Genomic DNA, 13,015 nt, shown 5'->3' on the forward strand with positions numbered 1-13,015 from the left:
GGCCCCAGGCTCCGAGCTGTCAGCACAGAGCCTGACGCGGGGCTCAAACCCACAAAGCATGAGCCAAAGTCGGCCACCCAACCGACTGAGCCACCCAGGCACCCCTGTTTTCTCATTTACATTATCATTTCTTTTTGACAAACTAACTCATTCTATGAAGCCAACACTATCTATCTTGATACCAAAGCCCACCAAATAAAGACATCACGAGAAAATTACAGGACGATATCACTTATAAATATCAACATAAAAATCCTCAACAAAATACTAGTAAATCAAGTCCAACAGTATATTAAAAGGACGAGATGGAACAAAATAGGATTTATCCCAGGAATGAAGGCTAGTTCAACACAAAGTCAATCAATGTAGTAAGCCACATTAATAGAACAAAGGGGAAAAACCTACATGATCATGGTTTTTTTAAAATATATTTTAAAGTTTATTTATTTTGAGAGAGAGCGAGCACGCACAGGGGTGAGGCAGAGAGAGGGATTAAGAGAATCCCAAGCAGGTTCCTCACTGCCCACACCGAACCCGAAGCAGGCCTTGAACCCACGAATTGTGAGATCATGACCTGAGCCTAAATCAAGAGCTTAACCAACTAAGCCACTCAGGTACCCCATGATCATCTTAATTGATGCAGAAAGGCATTTCACAAAGTCCAACACATGTTCATGATAAAAACATTCAGGAAACTAAGAATAAAAGGGAATGTCCTCAATATGACAAAGAGTGTTTACGGAAAAACCAGCTAATATCATACTCAGTGGCGAAAGACTGAAGCTTTCACCCTAAGATCAGGAACAAGATGCTTGCTTACATCGTTGCTACACAACCACTGTATGGGAAGTTCTAGCTAGATGAATTAGTCAAGGAAAAGAAAAAAGGTATTCAAGTTGGAAAGGAAAAAGAAAACTATCTCTAACTGCAAACGACATGATCCTGTAGGTAGAAAAACATAGAGTCCACAAAAAAGTTACCAGAACTAATAACAAATACAGCAAAGTTGCAGGTTACAAGACCAAGACACAAAAATCAGTTGTTTTTCCATATACCAGCAATGAACAACTGAAAAAGTAAATTACAGAAACAATTCCTTTACAATAGTATCCAAAAAAATAAAATATCTAGGTATAAATTTAATAAAGGAGTTGAAAGACTGAACACCGAAAACTGCAAAACGCTGCTGAAAGAAATTAAAGACATGAAAAAATAAAAAGACATCCCATGTTCATGGATCGGAAAACTTAGTAGTATTATGATGTCAACATTACCTGAAGTGATCTGCAGATTCAATGCCATCTTTATTAAAATTCCAGCAGCCTTTTCACAGAGGTGGAAAGCATATCCTCAGATTCATATGGAATTATAAGGGTCCCGGAAGCCAAAAGATTATGAAAAAAACCCAAAAGTTGGAAGACTCGCACTTTCTGATTTCAAACCTTACTGCAAAGCTACAGTAATTACAACAGTGTGGTACTCGCATAAAAACAGACGTACAGACTAAAAGAACTGAGAGTCCAAAAATAAACCCAGACATCAATGGCCAACTGATTTTTGACATGGGTGCCAAGACCATTCGATGGGGAAAGAATAGTCTTTTCAACTGATGATACTGAAACAATGAATTTCCACATGCAAAAGAATGAAGTTGGGCACCTATCTGACACCAGTGATCTTTTACATCGCTACTGTGCTTGTGTGGGGGCACCAAAAATCACACCCACGTAAGACAGCAAACTTAGAAAACTGCTGTGTGCATTCTGACTGTTCCACCCACCAGCCAGCCATTCCCCCATCTTTCTCCTTCTTCTGGAGCCTCCCTATTCCTGGAGATACAAAAATCTTGGAACGAGGCCAATTAATAACCCTACAAAGGTCTCTGAGTGTTCCAATGAAAGAGTCCTGTCTTTCACTTTCAAATCAAAAGCTAGAAATGATGAGGCTTATCAAAAGTCAAGATAAGCAGAAGCCTAGGCCTCTCGCATCAAACTGAGTGCAGAGGAAAAAAATCTTGAAGGAAACTGAAAACGTTACTCCAGTGAACACACATGATAAGAAAGTGAGACAGCTTTACTGCTGATATGGAAAAGTTTTAGTGGTCTGGATGAAAGATCACACCAGCCCCAACATTCCCGAAGCAAAAGCCTAATCCAGTGCAAAGCCCTCATTGTCTCCAATTCCATGAAGGCCGCGTGAGGTGAGGAAGCTGCAGGATTAACGTGTGAAGGTAGCAGAGGCCGGTTCGTGAAGTTTAAGGAAAGAAGCCAACTCCGTAACATGAAAGTGCAGGGGGAAGCAGCAAGTGCCGTGCAGAAGCTGCAGCAAATTACCAAAAGAGCTCGCTAAGGTAATTAGGGAAGGCGGCTGCCCTAAACAGCAGAGTTTCAATGTAGACGAAGCAGCCTTGTATCAGAAGAAGATGCCGTCCAGAACTTTCATCGCTAGAGAGAACCCAATGCCTGGTTTCAAAGCTTCAAAGGACAGGCTGACTCTCTCTAATCAGGGGCTAGTGTAGCTGGTAACTTTAGGTTGAAGGCGATGCTCATTTGCCATTCCCAAAATCCTAGGGCTATTTAGAATTTTGCCAAATCTACTCTGCCTGTGCTCTTTAGGGAACAACAAAGCCTACACGACAGCACACCTGTTTACAACATGGTTTACTGGGCATTTTAAGACCACTGTTGAGACCCACTGCTTAGAAAAAGATCCCTTTCAAAATATGACCTGCTCACTGACAATGCACCTGGTAACCCAAGAGCTCCGATGGAGACAGAACAAGATTAATGTTGTTTTCATGCCTGTTAACATAGCACCCGCCCTGCATCCCCTGGATCAAGGAATACTTGCAACTTTCAAGTCTTACTACTTAAGAAATACATCTTGGGGCGCCTGGGTGGCTCAGTTGGTTAAGTGACCGACTTCGGCCCAGGTCATGACCTCGCAGTTTGTGAGTTTGAGCCCCGCGTCAGGCTCTGTGCTGACAGCTCAGAGCCTGGAGCCTACTTCAGATTCTATGTCTCCCCCTCTCTCTACCCCTCCCCTGCTCACGCTCTGTGTTTCTCTGTCTCTCAATAATAAACATTGAAACATTTTTAAAAAAGAAAAAAACAAATACATCTTGTGAGGAAGATAGTGATTCCTCCAATGGATCCTGGCAAAATTAACTGAAAACCTTCCGGAAAGGATTCGTCATTCTAGATGCCATTAAGAACATTTGTGATTTAGGGGCACCTGGGTGGCTCAGTCAGTTAAGCATCCAACTCTTGGTTTCAGCTCAGATCATGATCTCATGGCTTTGTGGGTTTGAGCTCTGCATCGGCACCCCACCAATAAAGTATTTTTAAATCAAGGATGTATACAATTTTTTTAAGACGTTATAATGCTATTGCACACTTAATAGAATACAGTATAGCATACATATAATATAGGCACTGGGAAACCAAAATATTCATTTAACTCACTTTATTGTGGTATTTACTTTACTTGGTGGTCAGGAAATGAACCCACAGTATTTATCTCTGAGGTATGCCTATACAAAAATTAACTTGAAATGGACGAACAATCTAAATAGGAGAGTTAACACTGTAACACTCTCAGAAGAAAACACAAGGATAAATCTCCATGGTCTTGGGTTTGACAATAGATTCTCAGATATGACACCAAAACCATGAGCAACAAAAGAAAAAATTGAAAATTGGGCATCATCACCATTAAAAATTTCCATGCTTCAAAGGACGTTATCAAGAAAATGAAGACATCCACAGAATGGAAGAAATTATATGCAAATCATCAATCTCAAAGTCATATCCAGAATGTATAAAAAACACAACTCGGTGTGCCTGGTGGCTCAGTCGGTTAAGTGTCCAATTCTTTGTTTCAGCTCAGGTCACGATCTCTAAGTTCGTGGCATGGAACCCCACGTAGACTTCTGCCTTGACAGCACAGAGCCTGCTTGGGATCCTCTCTCTCTCCCTGTCTCTCTGCCCCTACCCCGTAATCTCTCTTTCCTGCTCTCTTTTTCTCTCTCAAAATGAATTTAAAAAAAAAAAAAAAAAAAAGACAACCCAATCTAAAAATGGGCAAACTACTGGAATAGAAACTCTGAAATATATATGTAAGTGCCCAATAATTACATAAAAAGATATTCTTATCAACATCATTGTCATTAGGGAAATGCACATCATCAATGAGATACCATTTCATACCCACCAGGATGGCTAAAAACCATGGACAACAGCAAGTGTTGACAAGGATGCGGAGAAGTTGGAACTCCCACATTGCTAGCGGGAACGTAAAATGGTGCTGTCACTTTGGAAAACAGTTGGCAGTTCCTCAGAAAGTTAAACATGGGAGTTACCATGGATCCCAACAATTTCGCTCCTACTTAGAGACCCAAGAGAACTTTTGCTCACACAAATACAGGTATATGAATGTTCACAGCATTCCTACTCATAATACCCCAAAACTAGAAACAATCTAAATGCCCGTCAACTGATGAATGAATAAGCAAAATGTGGTATCTCCAAATCGTGGAATATTATTCAGCCCTAAAACTGAAATCAAGTCCTGACACACATTACAAGATGGACAGATTTTGAAAACATCACAATAAAGAAAGAAGCACAAAAGGCCACACATGTTGTGTGATCCCATTTATAAGAAATGTCTAGAAGAGGCAAATCTAGAGATAAAAAAAAATGTAGATTAGTGTTTGCCAGGGGTTTAGGGGGAGATTGGGAGACAGGGAGTGACTGCTCACGGATACAGGGTTTCTCTTGGGAGTAGTGAGAATGTTCTGGCATTAGTGATGGTAATTGCACAACACTACCGGTATACCAAAAACCACTGAATTGTATACATTAAAAGTGGGAATTTTATAGCATGTTATACCAGTTATTCAAAACATTATCAAAATTGTGTAACTCAAAGATGCACTTGGAAGGGAAATGTATCACCTCAGGTGTTTACAAAGAAAAAAATAATCGAAATTAGTGAAATAAGCCACTAATTGAAGAAGTCATAAAATAAGGTCTAAAAATAAATCTAAAGAAAGCAAAGGAATGAAATAATGAATAGAAAAGCAGAGATCAGTCATATGAAAAGAATACTATAGGGGCACCTGGGTAGCTCAGCCCATTAAGTGTTTGACTCTTGATTTCAGCTCAGGTCCTGATCTCACAGGTTCCTGAGTTCTAGCCGTGCATCAGGCTCTATGCTGACAGGGCAGAGCCTGCTTGGGATTCTCTCTCTCCCTCACTCTCTGCCCCTTCCCTGATCGCAATCACCCCCCACCAAAATAAACATAAAAAAAAGAAAATAATACTATACAAAGATCAACAGTCAAAAGTCATTTCTTTAAGCATAATACTAACAAACCTCTCACAGAATTAATAAAGATGAAAGAAAGTGCAGGGGCGCCTGGGTGGCTCAGTCGGTTAAGCGACCGACTTAGGCTCAGGTCATGATCTCGCAGTCCGTGAGTTCAAGCCCCCCATCAGACTCTGTGCTGACAGCTCAGAGCCTGGGGCCTGCTTCAGATTCTGTCTCTCCCTCTCTCTCTGTCCCCTACCCTGCTTGCATTCTGTCTCTCTGCCTCTCTCAAAAATAAACGTTAAAAAAATAGATATATAAAAAAAGGGAAGTGCAAATAAATAATACAATAAATAAGAGAGGACGTCATTACAGAAGAGGTATCGGAATATATTAATACCTTTATGCTACTAATTTTGAAAACAGAGGCAAAGGATAAATAAACTCCTAGAAAACACAACTTGGTCAAAATAGGTTCAAGAAGAAATAAAGGACCCTGAATAATCCTATAACCATTAAAGATCAGTATCAAAATGTTAATTTTCACGCCAAGAACAGAGCAGGGCTAATAGCTTTAAAGATCAAGTCTACCAAACATTTAAGCAACAAATCATCCCATCTTATGCAACTCTTCCAGAAAATAGAAGAAGATCACTTCCCAGTTCACCTTCTGAGCCAAATATAGTACCCGTACCAAAACTAGACAAGGTCAGTATGAGAAAGGAAAATTACGGGCAAATCTCATTTGTGAACTTGGATGTAAAACTACGGTTTAAAAACCTATGTCATGGCCGCGTTGTTGTTTTTTCACTCGGGAATGTAAGGTTGATTTATAAATTTTTTTTTTTTTCAACGTTTAGTTATTTTTGGGACAGAGAGAGACAGAGCATGAACGGGGGAGGGGCAGAGAGAGAGGGAGACACAGAATCGGAAACAGGCTCCAGGCTCCGAGCAGTCAGCCCAGAGCCGACGGGGGGGGGGGGGGGGGGACGGGACTCGAACTCACGCGAGATCACTCGAGATCTCGCGAGATTGTGAACTCACGGACCGCGAGATCGTGACCTGGCTGAAGTCGGACGCTTAACCGACTGCGCCACCCAGGCGCCCCTGTAAGGTTGATTTAATATTAGAAAAGTGATTAACGTAATTTGCCGTTTTAAGAGATAAGAAGCATATTACAATAATAAATACACCTAAAAGCACTGAATGACATTAAAACCTCATTAACATGATAAAGGCATCTACAAAAAAACTAGAACAGAAAAAACTTTAGGGATAAAATCTGTAGTAAACATCCAGTAGTAAAAAGTTGCCCTTTATGAAAGGGCTAAGGGGTGGGGGTGGGGGTGGGGGTGGGGGTGGGGGGAGGGGGCGCCTGGCTGGCTCAGTAAAATGGGTGGGGAGTGTGCGAGTTATAAGAATTGGAAACGAACAAATTTATCATTATTTGCGATCAGAAAATCAAAAAGGATCTATAGATAAATCAGTAAAATTAATTATAGTGGAACAAGTTTGCTGGATACAAAATACATTTAAAAGGTCAACTGCATGTTACTGTTTATCAGCCACTATTACATGGGAGATGAAATTTTAAAGAGATACTGGGGCGCCTAGGTGACTCAGTCTTAAGGTTAAGCATCCAACTTCAGCTCAGGTCATGATCTCACAGCTCATGGGTTCGAGCCCCACGTTGGGCTCTGTGCTGACAGCTCAGAGCCTGGAGCCTGCTTTGGATTCTGTTGTCTCCCTCTCGCTCTGCCCCTCACCTGCTTGTGCTCTCTCTCTCTCTCTCAAAAATAAATAAACACTGGGGTGCCTGGGTGGCTCAGCTGGTTAAGTGTCTGACTTCAGTTCACGATCTCACGGTTCGTGGGTTCAAGCCCCGTGTCAAACTCTGTGCTGACAGGTGGGAGCCTGGAGCCTGCTTGGGATTCTGTCTCCCTCTTTCTCTGCCCCTCCCCCACTCTCTCTCTCTCTCTCTCTCAAAAAATAAACATTACATTTTTTAATATTATTAATATAATAGCAACAAAATGATACAATATCTAGTAATAAATCTCAAAACCTTTAAATAGAAATTATAAAACGTTACTGAGAGACACTGAAGACCAAAATAAAGAAAGAGATATACCACATTCTTAGATAAGAAGACTCAACACCAGAAAGATGTCCTTTCTCCCCAAATTGATCTATAGATTCAGTGCAATTCAAATTAAAGTCTCAAAAAGGATTCTTTGTACGACCTGGTAGCTGATTCTAAAATTCACGCAGGGAAACAAAGGGCGAGAATAGCTAAGAGACTCTTGAAGGCATTCACCCTGCCCAAAAGCTATAAATCTGTAGCAATGAAACCAACGTGCTATCAGCCGGAGGGACAGACCGAGGGATGGAATGGTGAGCCCGGAAACAGAACCACACATACACGGGAGCTACAGGACACAGCTGTCACTCCAGGACAGCGAGGAAAGGACAGATTTCGCACTAAATGATGCAGGGAACAGTGGTCTTCTAGTTGAGGAAAAGCTCAAATTGGATCCCCATGAGGGAGAAGAAGACCAAAACGGGGCTGTGAGCCATGCTGGGAAGGTGGAGAACGCAGGACATGAGAACAGAGCGGAGGTGGGTTTGGCAAAGATAAAGGCTCCGGTGTGGCCTTCAAACCAGCAGTGACAGTAGCATGGTGAGGACGGAAGCTGGACGGGCGTGGGTTACAACGTGAGCTGGGAGTGGGAAAGGAAACGCAGGAGGGTGGCAAGCTGGACATTGTTGCCTCGAAGGGGAGCCCAGAAATGGGTAGGAAAGCGGGGTCAAAAAGAGGATTGCTCTAAGCCAGGAGGTTCTCCATAATGACCCAGGAGCAAGAAGTGAAGGATGAAGGAACCAAAGGCTTCTAGACACACGGGAGAACACGAGCAAGAGCAGGGCTGGGCGTGGTCCCCATGAGCATGGACAGTTCTGCCACTGTCACAGTCGGGAAGGCAGTAATGACAGGCACAGGCTGAGACAGGCGGGGCGAATCCAGGAGGCGCCCTGCGTGAAGACAGCTATCTTCCAGTGAAGTACAAGGCCGAGTCCACAGATGGGAGGAACCACGGAGGCCAGTTTGAGGGCATGGGAACGTTACTCATCAGCAGTGGACTTGTTGGGGACCACGAAAGGTGGTCATCTGGGATTTGTGGCCGTGAATTCACAGGGCAGGTGCAGCCCCGGGTGTGTGATTTTCTCTGCAGCCACACTCGGTGGTCCTGAAGCTGATGAAGGGGGCTCAGTTAGGACTCTGGTTGTGCCGGGGGAGGCGGGGGAGGAGCAGAGGGAGCCACAAGGCAGGAGCCACAGTGTTTGCAGGGACAAGATTACAACAACGACACCAGCCTGATGAGAAGACAAGACGGGAGACAAAGGACACCACAACAGTGGCTTTAACGGACCAGATAATAAAACGCCGCTGAGGCCTGCAGGATAAGGGAGCTGAACGGGTGAAGGCAGAGGTCAGACCGGAAGGTGTGGCTGGGCTCCCGGGTGTCTCAGGGGGTGGCTGAACTAAGGTGGAAGAAAAAAAGGCCACTGCAGGTCAAGACGGGGAAGAATAGAGAGGCCAGGCCGTGGACCAAGTCACCCACGTAGATTCAGAAGCCCAGGCAAAGGTGATGGAGGCCCAGGGAGGAAGACAGTGGGCCAGGAGAGAAGGTTCCAGAATGAGGAGTGACAGAAAAGTGGCTGGATGGCAACAGAGGCTTCTCCACTTGTTAACTCCCTGGGCTCAGGCCCTAGGATGGGGAATCCAGCATGGCTCTTCAGAATTTACAAGTACATTCAACACTGTAGGTCTCAAAGCAAATCCCAGAGCTCAGCACAATCTATCTCATGCTATCTTACAAACGAGGAAACTGAGACCCAGCCAGGGGACCTGCGGTGGGCGAGGCCCTCGAGCCGGGAGGCAGCAGGGCCCGACTGCCACCCCGTGCTCCCTGCCCCTGTGCGCCCCGCTGGCCGCGAGGTCAGATCACCTGGGTAGTTCCGGCAGCCCCCTGCGGTGCTCCCCCGCCGCCAGGTGCCCTCGTAGAGCGTGGTGTTCCATTTGCGGATGGACCGGCTCTTGAGCGCGTCGGGCGTCAGGTTGCAGATCTCCAGGCGGGAGAACTCACGCAAGAAGTCTCGGAAGGACATCCTGGGGTCACGGTGCAGGGATGAGCCATGGTCCCCAGCCAGGGCACCCAGGGAGGAGGCACATGCGGAATTTGTGCAGCTTGGGAGCTGGGGCGCCAGGCCCCGAGAGGGACCAGACTAAGGAGGGGGGGCGCTCACCAGAACTCTCCATCCTCCATCTTGATCCGGAGCTGCTCCCGCTCGTAAGGGTCCACGTTGTTCCACTCCGAGGAGCTGGCCGGGAGAAGGGTGCTGCCAGGGGCTGGTGGGAACTGACCCGCCGGCCTCTGTTCCTGGGGCCTGTGCTCTCAGCCCAGGTCAGAAGACCTCCGCATGGTCAAGCCCGAGATTCCATCCCAGGGGCTGTCTTGTCATGGCCAGCTCTGAGGATGCTCACAGGCTGGGTGCGGAGGCCGGTTGGGCCTGAGCTTTGTCGGGACAGCCCCCCAGACCCGGTAACATGGAGATGCCACCCCTCCCCACCCCCGTTCAATCCCGAGCAGAGCCCCAGCAGAAATGCCAGTGGCACTGACCAACTTTCCCCAGCCTCCCCGGCCAGCGTCCTCTGCCCCTCACCCGTCGCTCCAGGCTCCCGTCCACTCCACCTCGCCCCAGGGATTCCGCATCCGGATCAGGCTCACCATCTGGCCCTGGTAGTTCACCTGTGCCCCAGAGCTCCCGTCAGCACCTGCTTCTGGCACGCACCTTAAACACCCCTGCCTGCCACCTCACTCTCAGGAGCCCCGCTCGGTACCCAGCACCATGCCAGGGAAAGTACAGCCCTTTCTCTAGGAACTTACCATGGAGGGAGGCAGCTACGCACAACACTACAGAACATCAGGGCAGGGTAAGATAAACATCTCAGGACGAGTGGCCCCAAGAGACAAATAAGATGCTCCAGGAGGTCAGAGGAAGAGCCAGCCCCTCCCACAGCCCTGGTCACAGGCCAGACAGGCAAAGGCAAGCAAGGGGGCAGGAACCACCCTGCAGGGACAGCCCCCACGTGCGGTGGTACCTGCTTGGCCCCCGTCACAGAGTAGGCGTGGCCCTTCACCAGCTTCTTGAAGGTGATGGCCTCCATGTCCAGGACACTGGAGATCTGTAGAGACACACGTGCTGTGGTCAGGGGCCAGGTTCCGGGGACCAGGCTGGCGTCCCCATCCCCAGTCAGGAGGTGAGTGCCAAACACTCACGGGTCTTGAACGTTCCCCACGCACATACGACAGCTATTGGGAGTGGCAGGCAGGGACCCTGACTCCGCCTAACAGCCCCTCACACGGTGCCCCTAGAAGAGGGGCCGTCTGGGCACTCCGTCCACATTACCGCCCGTAGGGGACCTGGGCAGCCCACTGACACTGCTTTGGCCAGAGCTGACCGGACTCTGTGCAAACACGTGTGTCCACACACGTACAGTCGCCATAGCTCCCCCAGAGCCCCAAGGCCCTTGCGAGGAGGGATGCAGTGAGGTAGAGGAGGGGGTGAGGACAGGCTAGAGGCGGCCGGGACCGGGGAAAGGTGGAAGGTGGGAACGGGGTTAGAGTCGAGGATGCAGTGATGTAGGGGGAGGAGGCTGAGATCAAGGGTGAGTCGTGGGAACAGAACAGCAGCAAAGAGGGTGAAGGAGGCTGGGCGGGAGCGGAGGCTAGGAAAGAGCTGAAGTCGGAGGCTGGTGAGCTGGACGGCGGGTGGGCACAGCATTAGATGACAGGAACAAGCAGCGGGAGGGCGGGAAGGCAAGCTGAGGTCTGAGGTTTGGGGGGCAGGGATGACGCCAGACACAACGGAGGCAGATGGGACCGGAGGGATGGATAAGGCCAGGGAGCATCCAGAGACGGTGTGGGGTGAAGGACAGGGTCTGGAGCCAAGCCCGGGACAAGGGACGAGGCCAGGCTGCAAGAGGAGACTGGTCACAGGTCGGGGTGCGAGGGGCAGGGCTGGGCGCACTCACGTCGATGGAGCAGCCCAGGAGGGAACCTCGCTCGAGCGCCTTGAGGATGATCTGGTAGAGGTCGCTGGGTGCCTTGCGCAGCTCATACCACTCAGTGACTCCGCCTGTGAAGTCCTCAAAGCCCTCCGAAGTGCTGCCCCCGGAGAGGGCCTCGTAGCTGCCATTCACCCTGCAGGGCAGCCCCAGGTCAGCACTCTGACATCAAACGAGACCCGAGACCCCAGGGGTGCCTGGAGCCCTGCCCCGGGCCCCCACTCACTTGGCATAGGCCTTCTCGAGCAGGGCGCTCCAGAACTCATTGCCTTGGGCGGAGTGCACAAACACCAGCTTCCCGTCCTTGATGGGCAGTAGGTCATCCACGACCACATCTACCCATTCCCCAAACTGCCACAGCTGGAGGGGGGGAGAGCACAGTGAACACCTGCTTTGGGATCTCCCAGGCCGCGGCTCAAGTCTCAACTCTGCCATTTACTAGAGACGTGACCGTCTCTAGATCCAGGATCCTGAACAAGTTATCCTCTCTGAGCCTCAGTTTCCCTATCCATAAAAGGGAACAGCAGGGGGGCGCCTGGGCTCTGGTCATGATCTCCCGGTCTGTGCGTTCGACCCCGCGTCGGGCTCTGTGCTGACAGCTGGGAGCCTGGAGCCTGCTTTGGATTCTGTGTCTCCCTCTCTCTTTGCCCCTCCCCGCTCATGCTCTGTCTCTCTCTGTCAAAAATAAATAAACACTAAAAAAAAAAAATTTTTTTTTAAAGGGAACAGCAGGGCCGTCCTCAAGGGAACACTAAACGCGATCACAAAGGTAAAGCTTTTAGGGCAGCACTACTGATATTTTTGAAACAGACCAAGGTGCTTTGTCAGGTATGGAGAGGTTGGAAAGCCCTGGGGACCTGGCTTCCATGGAACCAGCCCCCTATCTCTCCTCTCCCCAAGCTAGGTCCTGACGTGTGTGTGTGTGTGTGTGTGTGTGTGTGTGTGTGTGTGTGTGTGTATGGGGGGACGGGGTGAATGTGTAAATTAAGTGTAGATCAAAAATGTGGCATCTCGACCACAAGATGGGTGACGTTCCCCGCAATCATGAGTTTGCTTCAGGGATGGCCAGAGAGACGGGTTTCCCAGGGCCCAGAGGAGTCAGGACCCTGGGGCAGAAGCGGCCAAGGGCTAGGGAGGCGGGAAGGAGGGCAGAACAATGGGACAAAGGGAGGAGGTGGACCCCAGTAGTGAGGGTTGTAGGGGGAGTGTTGAACGGGCCAATCAAGAGGTTGAGGAGGAGCCGATTAGAGGAGTGAGGGAAGGGGGCGGAGGAAGGGGCAGCGAGGCCACACCCCTGCATACCAGCTCGGGGAGCAGGTGCAGCACTTGGCCTAAGTAGATGGCACCGTGGGTCCTGTAGGCTGGTCTGCTCGGAATAGGGTAAGGGACTCCCTGACTAGGTGTAAGGGGAGGGCCCCCAGGAGTCCTGAGGGCAGGGCTGGGGCCACCAGGGTCAGAGGGTCTAATCCAGGATTCCCGGAGGTGTGTGTCTCCCACCATCAGCTGACTGAGAATTCCTTAGTGTCACTTGAGAAATGGGTCCTGTGTGCAAGAAAGGAATAACTGGTTTAAACA

At 48.6% G+C, this 13,015-nt stretch overlaps 1 protein-coding gene across 3 annotated transcripts in view; it reads right to left on the reverse strand.

Moving 5' to 3' along the window:
• Positions 1-13,015, reverse strand: part of CAPN1 (calpain 1) — a 28,305-nt gene that overhangs the window by 12,304 nt on the left and 2,986 nt on the right. For all 3 annotated transcript variants that reach the window (XM_047876964.1, XM_047876962.1, XM_047876961.1), the window contains exons 5-10: positions 11,667-11,800; positions 11,408-11,576; positions 10,475-10,558; positions 10,036-10,121; positions 9,619-9,693; positions 9,321-9,481 (exon numbers count right to left, since the gene is read on the reverse strand). In XM_047876964.1, coding sequence (XP_047732920.1) covers positions 9,321-9,481; positions 9,619-9,693; positions 10,036-10,121; positions 10,475-10,558; positions 11,408-11,576; positions 11,667-11,800 — 709 coding nt within the window. The remainder of the gene's footprint in view (positions 1-9,320; positions 9,482-9,618; positions 9,694-10,035; positions 10,122-10,474; positions 10,559-11,407; positions 11,577-11,666; positions 11,801-13,015) is intronic.

Source organism: Prionailurus viverrinus, chromosome D1, assembly GCF_022837055.1.
Source record: "Prionailurus viverrinus isolate Anna chromosome D1, UM_Priviv_1.0, whole genome shotgun sequence".
In the NCBI taxonomy this organism is placed as follows: domain Eukaryota; kingdom Metazoa; phylum Chordata; class Mammalia; order Carnivora; family Felidae; genus Prionailurus; species Prionailurus viverrinus.